Below are 20,713 nucleotides of genomic sequence, written 5' to 3' on the forward strand. Positions count from 1 at the left end.
GGCACTAGCTCACGCTCTCCGAGCACAGAAGGAAACACCAGTATCTCAAGCGGCACCTCTCGTCCAGCTCTTGGTACCCGGTCGTTTACACCCAAAAAAAAAAAAAAAAAAATCTCAACGACTTCTTGGTCGAGCGGTCTCCGGTACTCGCTGCGCTTTCTCGGTTCAAACCCAAGAAAAATCCCAGCTTCTCGGTAACGAGAACCTCGAAGGTACTTGCTGCCCTCACCGGTACCTGCTGCCTCACCGATACCGATTCCAAAAAAAAAAAAAAAAATTCTTCTCTTGCTCCCATATACGGCAGTTTCTGAGTTCTCCCGGTGGCCCACTCCGGCAGCACCTGCACATCTCATCAGATTTCTCTAACTACTGCTCTGTACTTTGATCAAGAGCGTACTTCGCCATACTTGAAGCTTGGAGTTCAGTACCGGAGCTCCCATTTGCATTAGCCCCTTCCCTTCAGCTTCTATCAACCTGGACGCACCACCCTTCGATAAGTTATGTCTTTCCTCTCTATTTTATTGCAGATCAGCACTCCCTGTATGTACACACGTCTAACACGATGTTAACATGCAAATATCTCATATTCTTTCCTATTGGCTGCATGAACTGAATACTTACAATATTGACACGCACTTCCGAATTACTTGATTGCAATGTGGACGTGCAGCTGTTTCCTTCTTCCAACTTCGTTCTCGCACCATAATTCATGTCTGAACTATATCACCACACGCATACACAATTATATGCACAATTACATGCAATGTGCACTCATAATTGTTTACTGTGTCAATGATTGGACCCATGCATGCCAAGTGCAAGTTATTCTATGTTGCCAGACTAGTCAGGACAAATATATGTTGATTATGCATGTGATTCCTTTTCACCCGGGACGAGTTCATGTCAAGCATGATCAACTCTATGACACGTAATTCAAACATGCTATCTCACCTTTACACATGCTAGCATACTACCGGTACCACATATCAACAACATGTATGGTTAAATATGACTGCTAGCTCAGGCACACATTTATCATGCCACTTAATTATGTTCCTGTTTTACATACATAACTACACACCACTACACGACATACAACCATTCTTACTACATCAACCATGGTTTACTATACCAAAATTAAATGTTCCATTATCATGATATGTCTAACATGCTTTGCTCATGTCGGTGGCTTCCTTTACCCATGACATTTGTTTAAAATATGAATACATGCAAAATGTGACTACACTACTTATGTTTGCATATCACCAGCATTACGTCTTCACAGTACACAAGCAAATTATATGTAATTCGCCAATTAAACAAAATAAACAAACTGCTAATCGCCTATTTATTTTCGGTGAAGTACAATCATTCCAACCGAGCACCCGCTTGTACAAATGAGCGAGGCTAAATGAACTATTGGTACTCGCTAGCCGATATGGAGTCCTACATATGAGCCACTCTAATACTTTATAATATTTATACCACTTCTTCACGGCTCCAGATAAGTTCTCACTTATGCTCTTTAAATTTGAGCTAATACAAATGCTTTACATGCTTCAATAACGACTACAATAATCTAAGCATGCCTATCACACTTGCTAATTTAACTAGCATATCCTATTATGCCTACGCGTTTATGTCATACTTTAACTTGATTGCAAATCAATTAAATTGCTACACATGTACGTGACACTAAGTAACATGCGGCACTTAAAATCCCCGCCCCGAGCGAGGTACCCCAACGGGGTCACGAGGCACAAGCCATCATTCTACCCGGTGCCATGCCACAGGGTACCGGAGGCCAACACCACCGGTTACCCCAACGGGGTTACATCATTCCACCCTGGGCCATGCCAACGGGTACCGAGGCCTAGGGCCACCGGTTACCCCAACGGGGTTACATCATTCTACCCGGGGCCACGCCACCGGGTAAAGGAGGCCCACCGGCCCTCATTCAACCCCATTGGGTTAAGGAAGCTCATGCATCTCACATAACCCCACTGGGTCACGAGGTTCAAACCCTCATTCACTCCACCGGGTACACGAGGCTCGAAGCCTAACTACTCCACAAGGTGCTAAGGCTCAAGCCTATCTACCCCACCGGGTACATGAGGCCTACAGGCCCTCATAAATCCTCTACTCGAGCGAGGTATCCTAACGGGATCACTAAAGGGTAGCTCCCTTACAAAAGCCAAGGTCCAGTCCCTTGCATCCAAATCCTTGCCCCGAGCGAGGTACCCCTAAGTCCTCAATCTACCCTTTCGGGTATCAGAGGCTCTAGTCCTTAATCTACCCTTCCGGGTATCAGAGGCTCTAGTCCTCAATCTACCCTTCCAGGTATCAGAGGCTCAAGTCCTCATTTACCCTTCTGAGTATCATAGGCTCTAGTCCTCAATCTACCCTTCCGGGTATCAGAGGCTCAAGTCCTCTTTTACCCTTCCGGGTATCAGAGACCCAAATCCTCATTCTACCCCATCGGGTACCATAGACTCAAGCCCTCAGAAAACCCCACTTGGTACCGGAGGCGGGATAAGCCAAGGTCCAATCCCTTGCTTCTAAGTCATCTCACCTCCCGAGCATTCTCTACACTTGGGGGACTTACTCATACCACTTATCACAAGTGGAGGTAGTACCAGACCGGGACTGTCATTGAGCTTCACGCTCATACTTGTCGTGTTGTGGTCTATTAATGGAAATATTGAAAATTTTCACCTATTGTTGATCGCAACAATTAAATTTCTTTTACATCCCATTAATAAGACCATAGGACAAAACTCCCACAACCTATCACCCGCTCAACATGAGCGAGCTCAATTCGTACATTCCCGTTACACATGAGCCAAACAACCGGGTTATGGCTTATACGTTCGGGTCAAGTAAGTTAGAGTTCCTTCCTCTAACCAATACTTGGGGGACTATCATGGCCACGCTATAGTCTCACTAGTATGTCAACCAATAGTTACTACAATATCGGAGCTCTATGCTCAAACTCACGGGCATCCTCGAGCGTAACCTAAGTACTAACTACGTGACTTGGGGGACTCGGCGAGTAACTACACTCCCGGTCCTAACATGTGTTCATCATATGCATACAACATTTACATATCATTATGTCTTACCGTGTTCATCACACATATCATGTCTTACCGTGTTCATCACACATCTTTGCATCATGCATCACATAAACATTCATGCACCTCGATGCATTCGACTCAAATGTCACTTAGATTGCCCTAGCGCAATCAATATGTATTTTGTACACTCTTATCTTATTTGCAGGTACGAGCGTGATGAGGGCCCCGTGGCACCAACCTACCCGTAGAGTCCCTTCTTACTTACGGAGTTGGGGGACTAGTATGGGTATAGCGTTCAATGAGGTCATCACTCATACTTGGCGGCATCACATTTAAACTCCCCAACCAAGAAGCGCCTCTTACTCGGGGACTTGTACATACCACCTATATTATATACCGCCAAGCATGATCAACGACCTCTTAGGTGGGCCCCGCGACATGGCTAGTCCCGCCTATGACATGCATCCGGTAGTCCGACACCCGAGCTACCTCGCTATGGTGGAGGTCGGCCCGTACCTCATAGGGAGGCCACCCTCCCATGCTCTCCAAAAGGCTTCAAGAGAAGCAATATGTGTATTATGTCCCACATCAGAAATGTAAACTAGATGGGGACTTCCTTTAGCTATAAGAGGAAGTCCTCCCCTTCTTAGAAGGGATGGATTCATGATCCCCACACTTGTATCACAACAAAGGCTACTTGGCCTCACTCATAGTAGAAATATCTAAGTGGACGTAGCCTTGCCTCAAGGGCAAGGTGAACTACTATACATGCTTGTTTCTCTCTCTCTCTCTCTCCCCATCATGATCCACACTTAGTTCCCGTTCCGTATTCTCACACAGAAACAATCACCAAGCATAAGTAACACCCTCTTAGGGGGCCCACAAGCCATAGTGGGTCCCAACCACGACTTGCATATTGTAGTCCGACATACAACCTACCCCTTGCCAATATGCCTTCACAAGAAGCTTTCTAGACTAGAAATGGACTTTGTGTCCCACATTGAAAACCATGTAAAGGAAGGAGTCTCCCTTCCCTATAAAAGGAGACTCCTTCCCACTTATTCCACATCCCATTACATATTTTGTAATCCTTTTGGGCTGCTAGGCCCAAACTCATATAGTGCACCACTTCAAGTGGACATAGTTTCCCTCTAAAGCGGGAGACGAACCACTATATTTCTTTTGTGTGTGTGTGTGTGTGTGTGTGTCTCTCTCTCTCTCTCTCTCTCACGTTAATTAGAGTCTTTGGTTTCTAACATTAACATTTTCTGTGTCAATTGTGACTCACATTCTGACACACATCAACACTGGAATTTCATTGGTGATTCTGATTCTGGTTCCTTTTCTGACTCTAAGGAAAGTCAGGTAATTTTATTTCTTTTGGCTGCTAAATTAGTTGAGCGTAAGGAGCAGAAAGCATTTCTGCAATCATGTTCGCACCTAGTGGTAGCAACACCAATCGGCTATATGTCTTGCATATCTCATCAAGCATCTTCTCATTTAGTTTATTAGCTATTACGTACAGGTACATGCTTTCTTAATTTATTAAGTTTACATTTATATCTTGATTACTTCACTAGAGATGGTGTGGTAGCAACAGTAGTTAGCTAGAAATGCTTTATTCAACTGCTCGGTAAGTTAGTGTTTACTTACCTTTACATATCTCAAGTAAAGTGATAAATAAATCTAGTTCATGTGAGCACATCTTCCATGAACTCTGCATCGTCCGCCATAGCATGTAGAGTCTCAGGCAAAAGGCAAACTTCAAAATCAATACTTCCTTCTTCAGCACCAGGAAACATGTCAGCTTCCCATTCATTTTATTTGCATTTCCGCTTCTCACAGAAAGTGGTCTCCCCCAACCAAAATCATTACCATACACATTGAACCGCGGTGAGCTTCCTGTGATCAAGTTGTGAACTCTTGTTTGAGCCTTTAAATTTGGAACTCTTGTTTTAGCCCTTAAACTTGGACTTATGATAGGGGCCTTTACCCAGTCCTCTAATTCTCTTATCACATCTTCAGGTGTCATGGAAGCAATCGCTTTGTTGATTTTCAAAGCGGCCCATCCTAGTCCGTGTTATAGCAGATCATTTGCAGTGGAGTTGGTAGAAACTCCTCGAAGTGCATTCCCCATGTAAAGATTTGGCAATGGTGGCTACAATTTTTGCCTCAACCCTATTGCAATCCGGTAAGTAGTCTCTTCGTCGGATTTGACATCACCTCTTCCACGTGTTGTGGCTCTCCAAGATGAGCCATGAGTGCCTGAAGGGACTAGATGTTATTTGTACCCATCTCAGCATTAGCCTTTGCTTTGAGCTGCATAACTTTTTCTTTGGGAAAATGAAACACCCTTTGTAAAAGAGTTGAAGAAGGTGTCTGTTGAATAAGTGTCTCCGGGATTTGAATTTGGGAGAACAGTATGCGAACTAGGAGATCAATTAGGCCATCAAGAAAATGACGACCAAAAACAGGAGGACTACTTTGAGAAACTGTATCATCAGAGCTAGAACGAGAGATGTGAGACCAAGTATTACAGAAATGCTAGAAAGAGGTGCCATATGCAACCACATGGGTTATGCTGCAACCTATAAATATGCCATCCGCAAAGCTCAGTGATTTGCACTGCAAGCAATGGTTTTGAAGTGCCTTTATAGTTTAGAACTGAATTCATAGAAAATAGGTTTTCGATAATCTCACTAGGAATGTAAACAGGGTCAAGAATATCAGCCACTCTGACACCATCATAAGCTGCATGAACAAATTGGGCTCAGGCGTTGTTACAGTTGATGAAAAAGCAAGTGGTGCCATCTTCGTTTTCAATCTGGGATAAGCGACCTGCTAGTGGGTACAAGATATTCAAAGTGTGAGAAAGGGAAACTTTTAGGTGTTGTATCAAGCTCTGGTCTACTTCTTTCTCTGCTAGCTTTGGGAAGAGAAACCCTTTTTGGATGTACTCAAGTTTAAGGAGTTGAAGATCCCATGGACTTAACTCGACTCTATGAGTTAACTCATCATTCTCACAAGTTGGACAATCGATACTAGTAGAGATTTGCCGAATTTGAGACATGTTGAAGCCTTGGTGGTGATAAATGAATAAGGTGATAGTAAGCTCTACACCATTTTCATTGGTTCTAGGATGAGCTCAAGAATTAAACAAACACTTGAAATCACAATCAGATGGGCTGTAATGGTGGCCTCATCTAAAATGTATGCCAGTACCTAAAAGTCTAAAACTATTAGGTAGAGAACATGATAGTGAGACAAACCGTATAGAGCTACTTCTGAACACAATATACAAATATTAGCACAAACGAGACGTAATAGAGTTAACTGAAAATGACTGCAGGGAGATTATAAAAAAACAAGGTTAGAAAAAACAGAAGAAAGAATAGAAATTTAACAAGGCAGTATGCAGGCTTCTGATCTACTGGGTTGGGCCTATGGGTCGGGCCGAGCTTCAAATCCCAAAATCAAGCCCGACCCTCTACCCACTGGGCCAGCGCTTTTGCGGGTTTTTATCTATCGGGCCTTGTGGGCCTCCACCGGTCCATTTGACCCACTGGCCAAATGATGAGGTCTACTCATTGTGAAGCCATTTAATCACATGATCATATTCCAACAAATTTGGGTTAGCTATACTTCACTAGTTTGAAGTTTTGGTTTCTTATGCTTTTGATTTAGGCTTGGTTGTGAAGCTTTGATGTCCTTTTATGGAAATTAATTTTGTTTCCTAGTCATTGTTTAGGGTTTAGGAATGCAAACAAGTTCGAGTATATCAGCCACTCTACCTCCATCAGCAGTCGAATGTACAAATTGCACTCCTGCGCTGTCACAGGCTCACAGCTGATGATGAACCCAGTGGTGTTTTCTTCTTTTTCAATGAAAGCTAGACAACCAGCAAGCTGGTAGTATTCAGTGTGAAAGAAAATGAGGCATTTAGGTGCTGTATCAAGCTCGGTTTTCCTTCTTGATCTACTGGAAGAGGATTTTCTTTTGGATGTAATCAAGTTGGGAGCCATAAAACTAGGAATGTGTTCAAAAGAAAACAAGCCATATCACTTATAAATGTAATAGCATTTACAACATTGAGTCAATGAAAAAACTATAAACAGAATCCAGAACTCAAATGTTATGGAGAAGTAACAATAATCAAATTTGAAAAGGTATGTTACAAAGAGCTAGCGAAACAGAAAGTTTGAAGAAAAGTGGCTGATGGTGTCCTAGATATGTATTTCATCAATTTTGGCTCATATTGACACACATCAGTGATAGAATTTCATTGGGAATTCAAATCCTAGTTCCTTCTCTAACTCTTTAAGGATAGCAAGGTATTATATATGGTTTGACTGCTAAATTAGTTGAGCATAACCATCAGAAGGCCTTTCTACAAATAATTGTTGAGCAAAAATTGTAAATTAATATACCCAACACAATTTTGCTCTATCTTATTGACAAAATAGAGCTTTTATTATGTCAGGTTCGACCCATTCAAGATAACAATAATTTCTTAATTACAATCCCTCACTTTAAGGGAAAACCCTTTGATTCCAAGCACAAAGTTAACATATGGAGATGTGTGTGTTTGTGAAAAATTGCGGCTGCACCTGGGTTGTTTTACAGGTTGCCTACGTACCCCAGAAGGGATCAAGCCATTCGTAGTTCAAGTTTTCATGGCTTTGGAGTTTCAACAGGTAGATGACCTATCGAAACAATTCTGGTTAGGTGTTTGGGTGAATTTGGTTTTAAAAGAATCAGGGATTCGGTTTACGTTGTGGTTGCATCCAGATTTAAATCCAGATTGCCTACATACCCTGTGAAGGGATCAAACCATTGTAGTTCATAAATTTTGGGAATTTGGGATTTTTCTTGGTTTTGTGCCAAAGGGATATTTTTTGGTTCCGGAGCATTTTTTTACGAAACCAAAGGCTGGGTATTTGGAAATGGAACCCATAGCGTCATGCTTCGCCGAATTCTTCCAACGGGCCCAAATTTTGAAATGGGCTTCTTTTGTATCCTCACGAATCACATTCTCCGATTCATGAAGCTCTCTTAACCTCACATTCAATCCGGGGACTTTGATGCACCGAGTGAACTCCGAGGCTCGATTATAGAATCCGGAGACACGCATAAACTTTTATTTTGGGTATCAAATTTTCTATGGACAGCCATAAACTTCTCAGAAGCCCAAAGCGTCTCACAGGCCTAGTTGCTATCTTTTTTCACTTATTCTTTTATTTTTCTTTTCTCACAGCTGCTTTTTACTTCAATCTCCATCATCCCCAAACCCAGGTGAACACGGACTTGGTGCGTCATTCTTGCCAAGCCAAAGCGGAGATGGATTTGGAGACAGAAATCCATTTGGCGATGGAGTTAAAGATGGGGCCACGACCATATTCTTGTCCCAAAAGGATTTCAGAGCCTGCAATTGAGATTTCTGCACACAAATTGGGTGAGGATCTCGTTCTTTATCTCACTCATTCGTTTGATTTGGTGTACAGCAAAAATGAAACTTTCTTTTTGATCCTCTCCATCAGTGACTCTGGGCTTTGAATTTTGTCTTCTGGTGTTGAAATTTAACCGCGGTGAGTTCGAACAAGGCAATAGTGCAGCTTTTACTTTGGGTTGCCAGCGAATTGAAAGCAAGGCTCTTGGCTTTGACTCCAGGTGCGTGTGTGAGTTAGAGAGATTCTTTGCTTCTACCGACGAGCTTCAATCAATTTTCTTTCATTTTCTTATGTTTCCTCCTTCCGCAGGTGCTATAAGGAAGCCATACATAGACTATTGCTGACATCGAGAGTAAGTTTTGTTATCAGAACATTCACTTTCTTCTCTTTCTTTTTGCTTTGTACTGTTGTCAATGAATTGTCTTATTCACCTTGATTACAATTAATTGAAGCCTCATATTCAAACCTAAAGCCACCGCCAAAAGATTCCTGCATAGCTTTGATAATTATTTCAAAGCTTTTAGTATTACTGCACCTTGCCATTTTGTCTTCATTTTTTCCCTATGGCAACACCTCATCAAGCTTGTAACTTGTGCAATTGTCAATTAAGCCTTTTGTTTTGTTCTCAGCTTAATTAAGCTTTCTCACATGGCCTGCAACATTGCCAGAACTTCCATTGCCTTGGACACCTTGTTAATTAAGCTTTTGTCTTATGCATATAGCTTAATTAAATTATCTTGTGGTCTGCAACATCACCAGAATACTCATTCTTTGTTTTTAATATTACTTTGTGCTTTTATGGATTTCTGGGATTGCTTTGTTGACATTGACCACGACTTGGGTTAAAGCGTCATCTCTATAAAAGGATGCCACTGCCAGAGACTTTTGTTATTTATTTTTTATGACCGCACCGCTCCGATCTTTTGCATCAAAAACTTGCTGCAGCCCCCTGGAAGAAGTTGAAATTAGCTTTGATATATGCCTTGCACTTCAACACATCTTTGACAAACAGAGTGCCAATTTGTCTTGTGCACTTAAATAGAGTTTCAAGTTTTTATTTTTCATTCCACCACTAAGCTTTCAACTTTCTTTCTTCTCTTGACGCGCTGTACCCACGAACACATGCTTGTCACTTGCTTTTGTCAGCCTCGCTATACTTGTGCAATTTGATGGAACTCTCTCCTCTGCAAATGCCACCAGAACATCATTCTCGCTTTCTTTTCTTTTGTATCTTTTGCTTTGTACTTTGGTAACCTCTGTAATCGACATTTGATCTCATTTGTTCAATGAAGACGTTGCCTTTCATTTGTATTACCAAGTGCTGCGATCTCAAGGCTTTTGTTAACTTGACAAAACCTTATTATTATTATTTTTTTATGCAGGTACAAAACAAGTACAAGAGCTGTGGTGTCATAAATTTCAGAGTTCCAGACTTTTGATTTCAACGGTGAGTCTTCCGCCCTTCTCTTTTAGTTTCTTTGCACCAAAAACAAAACAACTTCTTTGTGCTTTGTCAACTCCCATTGCTGCAACTTTAAGGATTTTAAATTTGATAAACCCTTTTATGCAGGTATAAAAGGCGAAGACAGCAACTGCAGTCAAGACTCCATAGTTTCAATTTGAGGGTGAGTCTGACTATTTAGACTTTGTTTATTTTTATTTTTTGTGTGTTATTTGAGTTGGTGCTCTTGGGAAGAAAGCATGGAATTTGGGACAGGCTATATGGTATGGTGGTTTGAAAAAGAGACTAGGGAGGAAGGGAAATTGCTCGTATTGGTGTTTCAAAAGGCAGGTCTTTTTAATTTGAGGGACTATTCTGTTTGTAGACCATCGGAGATGCTGCTTCGGTATATTCATCGGGACGTTGCCCGGCATGAGTCAATGAGACGTTGCCCGGCATGGTTCATCGGGACACTGCCCGACATGTTCATCGGGACGCTGCCCGACATGGTTCATCTGGATGCTGCCCGGCATGGTTCATCTGGACGCTGCCCGGCATGTTCATCTGGACGCTGCCCGACATGTTCATCTGGACGCTGCCCGGCATGGTTCATCGGGACGCTGCCCGGCATGGTTCATCGGAGACGCTGCCCCGACATGTTTTCCTTTTGCAAAAACCTGTGAACACAAAGAAAGTGGAGATCATGGAAGGGAGGGAGTCTCAACCTTTGTGGTGAACTTCACGCTGTTGGGTTCTTCTTGCTTGTAGCAGAGCGTCTGCTATCTTCTCCTCTTTTTCTCTGTGTCCTCCGTGTCAATATTGCTAGCTTTATATAGTGGACCGATGGAGAGAATAATGTGAATGTTGTTGACTTCCACATGAAATGAAATAGCTAGAGTCTCCTTTCTTCAAGGCTCTTTGAAGATGAATTGTCCTTATCTTTGATTGAGACGTTCTCCTGCTACTCCTATTCTTTCTCTCTCTTTTTTTTTATCATTATTTGGCTGGAACTTTGTCTTGTATAATAAAGAAAGCTACCAGCAAAGTGTAGCACGTCATTATGGAATTTTGCTCCTGTTTGGCCTCATATGCTCATTATTTAATTATTATTATTTCTTTTTATGTATTTTTTTTATCTCAACAGTTGCCCCCTCAAGCTTTGTACGTGAAACCTTCTTTATGCGTGCAAAGCTTGAATGTTGTGTATTATTGGTTGACCGATGACCTGCTTGTATGATTTCAGGTCATGGATGCAAGCGGCCACATTTGTACCGAAAGAGCCCTTGATGCTCGTGGAAAGGTACTTGAACAAGGTCCAGAATATCACAGATCCTCATTCCTGAGCAGCATACCTATTCATCCACCTCCTAAAGACAGAGTTACTTGGGTTACCGAGGTACAAGTTCATTTAGGGTACCTTACTTTTGATCAGAGTTCCGAGGATCAAGTAATAAGAACCCGTCGAACTCATGGTGCATTATTTCAAGCTCGTACATTGGAAAAGGTCAATAATGATGAGGAAGGTGATTCCTTTACTCCTCAGGAAGATTTCTATCCTGTTCTTCATAACATGCTTAGAGACAAACAGGACTGGAAACATACTCCTTATTTCCGAGGAGTATCAACCTTTGAGCTTGGCACTCTGGAGTGGACTGATTCTATAATGAGAAAATTTGGAGGTATTTTGGAAAATGCAGGAATACTTGGTGCTGTTGGAGTCTCTTGTTTCCCCTACCACTATTCTACAAATACATGGAAGGCCTTTTGTGAATTATGGGGCCCACTAACCAATACACTGCACCATGGGAATGGAGAAATGGGCATTTCTCTATATGATATGAGAGTGATTGGAGGTTTACCAATTCTGGGGCATCCATATGAAGAATTTATCCCTGTCAATAATGAGCTGCATTGCAGTGAGCGCTATCCATCTACAGTTGCTGAGCTCTTGCGCATTCACTCAGTTGTGTATTTTTCACAAAAGGGATTTCATTTATTGGGATGAGTGGGCTGATTACTTTTACCGTGGGAAGATATTGTACGTGGCTTATGGTGAGATTGGGAATAGAAAGGCTTATCCACATCAGGGCAAATTTGCACGGCGACAACCCGATTTAACTATTTCGAATGAGGGGGGCCTGGTTGCATTTTTGGCATATTGGCTTAGCAGGTTTGTCTTACCCTCTAGTCATTCCAATCTCCGTCCCGACACATTTTATATGGCTTCTTTGATGGCACAAGGCATCAGGGTTTCTTTAGCACCTTCAGTACTGGGCTATATTTACCATGGTCTTGGCCTAGCTGCCACTGATCCAGAAGGGCCTGGAAATTCGAATGTTTGCTTTCCCATTCATTATGTTATTGGTTGGCTAGGAGAACACTTCCCCTACTTATATAGAGCCCGAGCCGATAGTGACTTCCCAACTAACCATCCGTATTTGGCAAGATATGCAAGTATTGAGGCCGTTGATTTGGATATTTCATCGGCTAGACGCGTTTTCAGAACTGATATTTCTGTGATTTACCGTCCTAGTTCATTTATTGAACAAAGCTGTTACTTTTTGACTGACGATAGTATCCTGTCAAGTGATCAGTTCGAGTTGTTGGTTTGTATGCGCTCTTCATTGTTGCCGGTGAGAGTGGGACGTGATCTTTGCTTGGAACCATATTATCCGAACAGATTTTGTCACACCCCGAATCCGGGTCAAATTTTTTTTTAATCCGAGGTGTGAGTAAAAATAAAAATAAACGAATAGAAAAAATAAAATCGACACTTTGATAATGGAATTGACTTCTCATTTCGGTATAAGGATAAATCCAACTCACGATCACTAAGAGTACTCACTTCCGGAATAATGATCTTACATAAGCAAAACTCCAACTAACTCTAATTGCTTTCGATCACTAATCTTCATAGTTCTTGTGTTTAATAACCTGCAAGACTGTTAAGGGGTGAGCTCAACCTGTGGCTCAGGAGGGAGCTATTTCTCTTCACACAAAAGATAACCAAACAATCATCATATGGTATGCATGAATGCATGTTCTATTCCCGATAATTCACACAACAGAATAAACTGAGCCTACATGTCCCATACCATGTATTTTACCATGAAGGTGACTCAGAGTACTCAACTATATGAACTAACCCCCACCCAAAATCAATCCCCATAACCCTCTTTTGCTAGTCATCTTGTCCATGCCCCTTTCGCCAGTCCCGAATTACCCTTTCAATCCTATACTAATTGCGCATTAACAATGGGCATACCTGGGATCTGGTACCTGCTGAGGTTATGGACTCAACTACGCAAAAGATAAATTTCAAACTTTCTTATATCGCTAACATTACACATATCACCATCACCACCCTTATACTTCATATGTACTCAATGGATGATGCATCAATTGATAACATATACTTCGCAATGTAATTGCATCAAATATTCATTCATTCCACAACAAACATGTCAAGCAACATATATGCATACAATACAATTGAGTAGAGGTTCCCAGATCCCCCTACTTGGATTCCAAGCTATTGTATAGATACATGTTCCTGCATAAAAAGTAAATATCCAAGTACAATTCACATTTCCTATGCATAAGCACATAATTTATTTTAAACACAAAGCTATGATTCTGCCTTAAGAACATACTTCAATATCGAGCTTATGTCTTAAGAAAATGGTACCTAAAATCTCAAGCCATTTAGATTTCACTTGAAATGCTAAATAACTAACCAAAAACATCTTGCAGATTTATTGTGAAGGAAAACTTCCGCGAAAAACTGATTTCACAATGACATAAGTATCTCAAATGAATTCAGTAAATAGCGTCACAAGTTTTGTTAAAAATAGAAGAATCTCTATGTTCAGTTGGTGGTCGACCTAAATAAGTTTGAATACAGGAAACTATTGAAACGAAATGGAACAAACAGAAACATAATGAAAATTGCAGAATTTCCTGATGCAGACCCTCAACTTCGAAAAATCATAACTTACTATAGAAAAGTCTTTTTCATGAGATTTCAATTCTGAAATGATCTTTGAGATGTCTACTGAAACTTTCATGAAGACACCAACTTCAAATACGCAGCCGAAATGTACAGTTTTTAGTGAAAAGAAAACTGTGTCAAAAACAACAGATTGCAGACCTCTGTTTTTAGCCTCAAACTTAACCAATGAGTCTTTAATGAAATTGTACAAAACTATATAGATATCAAGCTTACATTATAAGCTTTCAACACATGCAAATGGTTTCTACAAAGAAGGTCTAGATCAAAGGATATGGTTGCTCAAAGTTAACTAATGATTATAATGCAGAAACTTGTTCTAGCTTTCTCCAATGCCTACAAACTAATGTTTGAGGTTACTGCTCAGTCTAAGGTTGTTAAACTGATGCATATAGGTTCTTTGATCACTCTAACCTCTTGTTGTTAAGACAAAATAAGAAATCTAACCCAAAAAGCAACCTAAGAATTACTTAGGACACCCATTCTTAAGGAACCAATTCTCTAATCAACTTGATTTGTTTCTATGCTTACATTCTGTTTGAAAATCATTTAGGTTACTAATTGTGCAGAAGCTTAAACCCATTTAGACACGAGCTAAGCTAAACATAATAACAAGAATAACAATTGGAATAGCTTATAGGATTGAATTCACCTTTGAATCCCATTCAGAATATAAATCAAACTACTCTTGTTAATTCCTCCTTCCTTCACTTCAGGTATCTCTCTCACATCTCATGTTTCTCTCTTCTATTTTCTCTTCCAATCCTAATTCTGTTTCTTCTTTCTTTTCCTCTAATCTCCTCTATTCTATCTCTCTCTCTCTCTCTCTCTCTCTCTCTCTCTCTCTCTCTTGTTTTCTTCTTTTCTTTCATGCTCCTAATCTCCTATTCCTCACGTCCTTTACTTTCTCTCTTTAGTTTCCTTCCTGTTTCTTTCTTTCTTTCCATTCTACTCCAGCCCTTATCTCTATCTCCCTCACTCTCACGTTAAGTTCTATTGTACAGTGACTATGAATAAGGTAGATAGCTCCTATTTATACTAGTATGGTTCTTGGCCATCAAGCAAAACAATTATAATAAAATCTGCATATAGATGTGTTTGTCCATACCTATCACTTAATGACTTAATCACTAAGCATTCAATAGATATACTTGTACAATCCTATCTCTTAATAGAAACCTTCATCAGAAAGTATTGCAGAGATAGGTATGAAATCTCTTATCCCTTTATAACTTAATGACCAAGGTTATATATAAAAACATATAGGAAGAAAATAAGCTTTATTTCTACAATCTTGGGATATCCATGTGATAGCAGTAGACTAGAAGTTTTAATGATGGATAAATAGAACTTGAGCTATAAATTGAGTGATGCCAACTCAAGCTACTAGCTAGCTTAGTCTACAGGTTCAACAACACCTATAATTCCTAACTTTGCATAATCACCCAAATAGAATACTTACTCACACTTGGATATGAACAATGACTAATAAGAGATTCATTGATTGGGTTTATAAGGTCACATCCGAAAATGTTTAAACCAATTGAGTAAAACTAGCTTCCTCACAAGTCTACATGTAATAGGTAATAGACTTCTCGAACACACACACACACAAAAGCTAGTAAAGAAAATATTATCACATGATCTAATATATAATTAAAATTTCGAGTTGTTACAGATTTACTCGCCAATTTGGCTTTGATCAAGGGGTTCCCTCAAACAGACTCAGTTTTGGCCTTGCAAGAAGGCCCAGCAGGTACTCCTCCAAACAGACACCAACGCTCGCTTTTATATTTCGCGTTCCACTTATAATGGGACATGTACCTGGACATATTGTAGGTGGTGGATGAGAGCTTGTGCACCATACCTAGGCAGGTCTGTGTCCAATGTTTACTTGACATTGACAAAACGTCAACTTGAGAAAAGAGATGATATATTTGTGATCAAATCCATCAGAGAGTTCTCTTCCAATTTGTGGAAAGAGGTCTTGTTTTCAGAAGAGGACATAAGTAGGTCAGCCACTTATGACAAGAATCCCCAACCTGCTAAAAGGACAAATAGGTCGGGTGAATATCGGAAAGCATCTTCGAGTAATTCTGAAGCTAGGCATTCAAAACGACACAGCAACGAGCGACATGGCATCAAAGAAACTGCCAGAGCACCATTTCAAAATAGTGGAGCAGCAAAGACTCTCAAGTGTGCTCAATTTGAGAGATACGATGGTTATGAAGATGGCAGAATTGACGATACTACTTTTCCTCAGGATGATTTTGTTTAGGACAGAGATGTTGCCCCCTGTGATGGTGACAAAATCACTACTCCAAGGTTGAAATCAGTAATATCGCGAGTTATAGAATCAAATGATTCAGAAGTGGAGACACAGCTAAAGGACTTGGAACAAAGTCAAGGAGACCACTTGAGTCGGAGCTAGAAAATTTGGAACCAAAATCAATTTGCTCAACGTCTAAAGAATGTGATGTAGGGGTGCTAGTAGAGAGCCCAGTGCTGGAGCCAAATGAATCTGAACCAAACCCGCAGCAATCAGAGCCTAGGTTGAAAGATTCCAAAATCCAAGCTGAAGATGTCCATGACTCTGTTAGTAGAGCCACTGATAGGTTCGATCGCCTCTGAGCATATTGATGAAGGTATTAACTCACTTACTGAGACTACATCGACTCCGCATGAAATTTTTGGTGAAGGATTGAATAAACTCTGGATGGATTTTATTATCGCCGAGATACAGTAGATCCTAGACAAATTGAACTCGTCTCAATCATTTGGGGCAATTCTTGATTGCCAGGACGAAGTTTCAAAAACACTTGATGTGTTGGAGTTGATGTTCAAAACCCTCGGCTCTGGTAAGGATAGATTTGAGTGGTTTACTGCAAAAGTTTATCTAACCTTTGACTTGGCAGCTCAGCTTTCTCAAGACATGAGCATTATTGAGAAAGATTATGGATTGGACATTAAGCACATCAATGAGTTAATTCAAAACCATAAAAAGTGTCGAGATGCTAAGAAAGTCCTTGATTCAGAATTATTGAGCCTTAATCAGGAACTTGAAAGTTTAAAGGCCACCGAACGAAGTATTATTGAGGTAGAAGAGAAAGCTCAACGGCTGCCACTATGCCAAAAAAGCTATCAGACGACAGAGGAGATCTGTCGTCTGATTAAATTTTTTTTTGTTGTCTAGTACGGTACCGTCTCTTGGGGGTATCAGACGACAGAAGGTTTTCAAGTCGTCTGTTGTCTGATTAAACCAAGAACTTGTTTTCAATGTATACAAATGACAATTATTTGTTGTTTGTAATGCATTACAATAACAGTTTGTTGTTATTTGTTTTGTATTCTAATAATAGTTATCTATTGGTAAAATTGCCAACACAAGACAGTTATATGTTGTTGTACCTACTAACATAAGACATTATTTGTTGTTGTATATTCATTTAAGCGACAGTTATATGTTGTTATACCTACTAACATAAGACATTTATTTGTTGTTGTATATTCATTTAAGCGACAGTTAAATATCGTTTGAATATATTTATAACTATAGATTTTTGGTTATCGCTGTTGATAATATATTTCTAAGACTACAATTTTGTGTTGTTGTTTTTGTTTTGAGTCAACAAAAGTTTATATATCTCTGTCTTTGTTTTCATTTTAAGACTACAATTTTCTGTTGTTTGAGTAGGAAAATAACAATAGATTTTTCCTGAATTCTGTTGTTCTTAAGTCTCTTCAACAACATATTTTTGCTTTGATTTAGCATGTAATCTGAAAACTACACAATGCCATATATTCATCAAATCTGGAATCCAAGTACAAAAATACCAATATTCAATCTGTCATTGCATCAAAAGTACATACATCCATAATTATACTAATCCTAAGCAACTAAGTAGCAGAAGCTTTTACTTTAGCCAATAATGTAACAATTCTGATTCTTCAAGCGGATCACGAAATGAAGAAAAAGTAGGGCAAATCCTTCTGATATAGCAGCAGCTAGATTAGGCCTCAAAGTTTTGAAGAGAAGACGGCTAGTGTACCATATAATTCTAGCAATCTGCATAGACAACAAAGAGACAGAAATTCTAACGATGACCTGATTAACAGCTGGGAAATATTTAATATAGACAAACCATTGCTTAACATATGAAACATGTATAAACTCTCAACTAGATTCCACCTTGAAAAGGTCTGGGACCAATGCGCGGCAGAAATTCACCTCCAGGTAGGTAGACTGTAACGTCCCGTATCTCAATTACCCGTTTACTAGTCATTTGGACGGTAAACGACTTTTATTTTCACTTTTACTATCGTTTCAATACGTTTAGTGGCCCTAAAAGTCGACTTTTTGTTCGGGTCAAAATTTGAGAAAATTTCCTTCATGAAAGTTGTTGGGGACGTTAAACCGAGCGCGTGCATATGTAGTGCGTAAAAATCGGAGTTCGTATGCGAAAGTTATGAGTGAAATAAGGAAGTTACTGTTCATGGTAAATTTATATATATTGAAATTTTACTGTGGTAGGTTTCCAAAACCGGAAACCCACCCTTTCTCTCTCTTTCCCCCGATCTCTCCCTCTTTCCCTTTCGGCCTCTATCTTCCTCCTCTCAATTCCCGGCCGTCCGGCCATCACCCGGCAGAAAGCCGGCCACCACAGGGTCGCCTCCTCCCCCTGGTCACGCTGGTGCCCTTAGTTTTCGACGATTTGGCCGGAAAAGCTCGGATCGAAGCAAGGTTTGCTCCGGTTGCAGTTTTGGGGTTTCGCCGATTTCCGGCCATTCCGGCCACCTCCGGCCACCAGGTTAGCATCGAAGGTTCGGTTTTTGATGGTGATCATTTCCCCTAAGGTAGTTCAATCCAATTTGCAGTGTAGATATCGAATTGACAATTTTCCTTTTTTAGGGTTCTTGAAGTTTCGGGCTTTTCTTCACCGGCTTGATTCGACCACTTCGAGGTAAAATTAGAGTGTGTTGTAGTTGAGAAAAAGATTGGGCGTGTTGAGTAGTCGTTGCTGTTGAAATTTGGTGGCCATCGGAGGTGGTGGCCGTCGTTGCGTGGGCCCCACGCGCCGTCACTGTGGGTTGCGCGTGGAGGCGCGTAGGGGTGCTTTTTAATTTCAATTTTTAGCTTATTAAATTCTATAATTGTTGTAGAGGTTAAATATGTGATTTTGGTTAATTTTGGGAGAAGTTTGACATGGATTATGAATTTCCGAAGTTTGGGAGTTTCGGTTGTTGAATTGTGGGAATCCGACCTTCGGATTTCCCTTGTGCCGATATGGAATACACCAATCGACGGATGGATATTAATGGTGAAGTTTGATTGGGTGTGGAAGAGGATTGGAGAAGTTGAGGTTATGGGTTTTGAGATTAATTATTGATTATCGTAAATATTTAGCAAATTGTTGTTTACGGATTATAATTGTGTACAGGACGTGATACCGACCTATCGCTCGACGAGGATCCTTACGCTTGGATACCACGTTAGCCATATATCGTGAGTGGACTTTTGTTTTTAAGTAATTGATGCATGCATTATTTTAAAAAAATATGCTCTATTTATTCACCAATTTACGTTTCGGGTATGAGATTATAAATTGATTTCGTATTATCTCATATTAATACTTTGATTATTGATTCGTTTCCGAAATTGCTTTTGAGTTATAATCTTAATGGTGAAATTATCTTATTTCCGAGGTGATTTATGGAATTATTCTCTAATTATATTTTATTTCGATTTGAGACTTTTAAAGGAGTTTCAAAATGGGATTTCGATGGAGTTGTATTTCCTCTTTTTATATCGACTTCGGTTTTGGCATTGAGAATGCCTTGTTGTTGATTTTGGAAATGGATTTTGTTCCGGTTTACGAATAATATTATTTTTGCCTATTTATTTTGAATTTGAGATGATCTTGGCTTGCGGGGTCACGTCTTTATACACTTGGATTCTTATTTCGTGAGATATGTGGGGAAACTATACAGATTTTTTGGCTCTCTACGATCTTCTTCCTCACCATACGCGGGTCATGTGAATAGGTCTCCTCCTCACTTACTTTGTGTTTGTGAGTGGCAGTGAGGTAGCTTTCTCCTCCTCACGTGGGTGGTAGTCAAGGTGATATTCTCCTCCTCACACAATCTATGTGTGAATGGAAGTTGAGGTTATTAGTTCTCCTCCTCGCACAATCTATGTGTGAGTGGCAGTCGAGGGTAGGTTGAGCCTGAGGGGCTCCATTCCCGTATGGTGAACCCATTTTCCCCATGTTCTTTTGTTGTTGTTCTTGACTAGCGGGGCTAGTCGGTCTTTTCTTAATTATTGCATGCATCGGAAGTTTTTAGAGAAATAAATGTGGGAAAGTATAAAATCCCTTTATTTGAAATTGTTTATTTTTGTCCACTCACGCTAATGTTTTTATATACTTTTCCCTGGGCCCTTCGGTTTCAAATGCCCAGTTCGCAGTGTAGCTGTTCGGCTTTGGGAGTTGAGGCTTAGCACCACCGCTGTCATCTATCCCTCGTATGTTACTTGCTAACCTACTATGTGTATCATTGTTCTTTTGGTGTTAGACTGCTCTGATGACCTTGAGATTTTGTATTAATATTGTAACCTCTGACTTGGTTGTAATTTGAGTTAATTGGATAATTTGTTTTGAAGTGAAATTGAAATGCTACAGGTTTTGGGTTACCCATTTTTAAGGGAGGTTATGCCGAAATTTTTGGTAAACCTTCTTTAAAG

The 20,713-nt window shown here is 40.2% G+C and overlaps 1 protein-coding gene and 1 pseudogene across 2 annotated transcripts; one reads left to right on the forward strand and one right to left on the reverse strand.

Annotated features, from left to right (window-relative positions):
• Positions 1-4,613: 4,613 nt before the first annotated feature.
• LOC112183816 lies at positions 4,614-6,147 on the reverse strand (annotated as a pseudogene).
• Positions 6,148-8,347: 2,200 nt separating this feature from the next.
• LOC112184493 lies at positions 8,348-10,394 on the forward strand. 2 transcript variants are annotated; one of them, XR_002930062.2, is made up of 6 exons: positions 8,348-8,529; positions 8,615-8,744; positions 8,834-8,876; positions 9,907-9,971; positions 10,095-10,149; positions 10,351-10,394. XR_002930062.2 is itself a non-coding variant. In XM_024322755.2 (5 exons), the coding sequence occupies exons 1-4, from the start codon at positions 8,415-8,417 to the stop codon at positions 9,961-9,963; spliced, it is 345 nt and encodes a 114-aa protein (XP_024178523.1). In that variant the 5' UTR covers positions 8,348-8,414; the 3' UTR covers positions 9,964-9,971; positions 10,095-10,332. The 2 variants fall into 2 exon arrangements, 1 of the variants encoding a protein (XP_024178523.1); XM_024322755.2 differs by lacking the exon at positions 10,351-10,394 and having other exon boundaries at positions 10,095-10,332.
• Positions 10,395-20,713: the final 10,319 nt, after the last annotated feature.

Source organism: Rosa chinensis, chromosome 2 (assembly GCF_002994745.2).
Source record: "Rosa chinensis cultivar Old Blush chromosome 2, RchiOBHm-V2, whole genome shotgun sequence".
NCBI classification, from domain to species: domain Eukaryota; kingdom Viridiplantae; phylum Streptophyta; class Magnoliopsida; order Rosales; family Rosaceae; genus Rosa; species Rosa chinensis.

What these genes read in the sequence shown, in the direction of transcription:
- LOC112184493 (XM_024322755.2), top strand. Translation starts at nt 8,415, where the DNA reads ATGGATTTGGAGACAGAAATCCATTTGGCGATGGAGTTAAAGATGGGG. An exon ending in GATTTCTGCACACAAATTGG is followed by an intron (nt 8,530 to 8,614) that starts GTGAGGATCTCG and finishes CCTCTCCATCAG; the next exon opens with TGACTCTGGGCTTTGAATTT. An exon ending in GCTCTTGGCTTTGACTCCAG is followed by an intron (nt 8,745 to 8,833) that starts GTGCGTGTGTGA and finishes CTCCTTCCGCAG; the next exon opens with GTGCTATAAGGAAGCCATAC.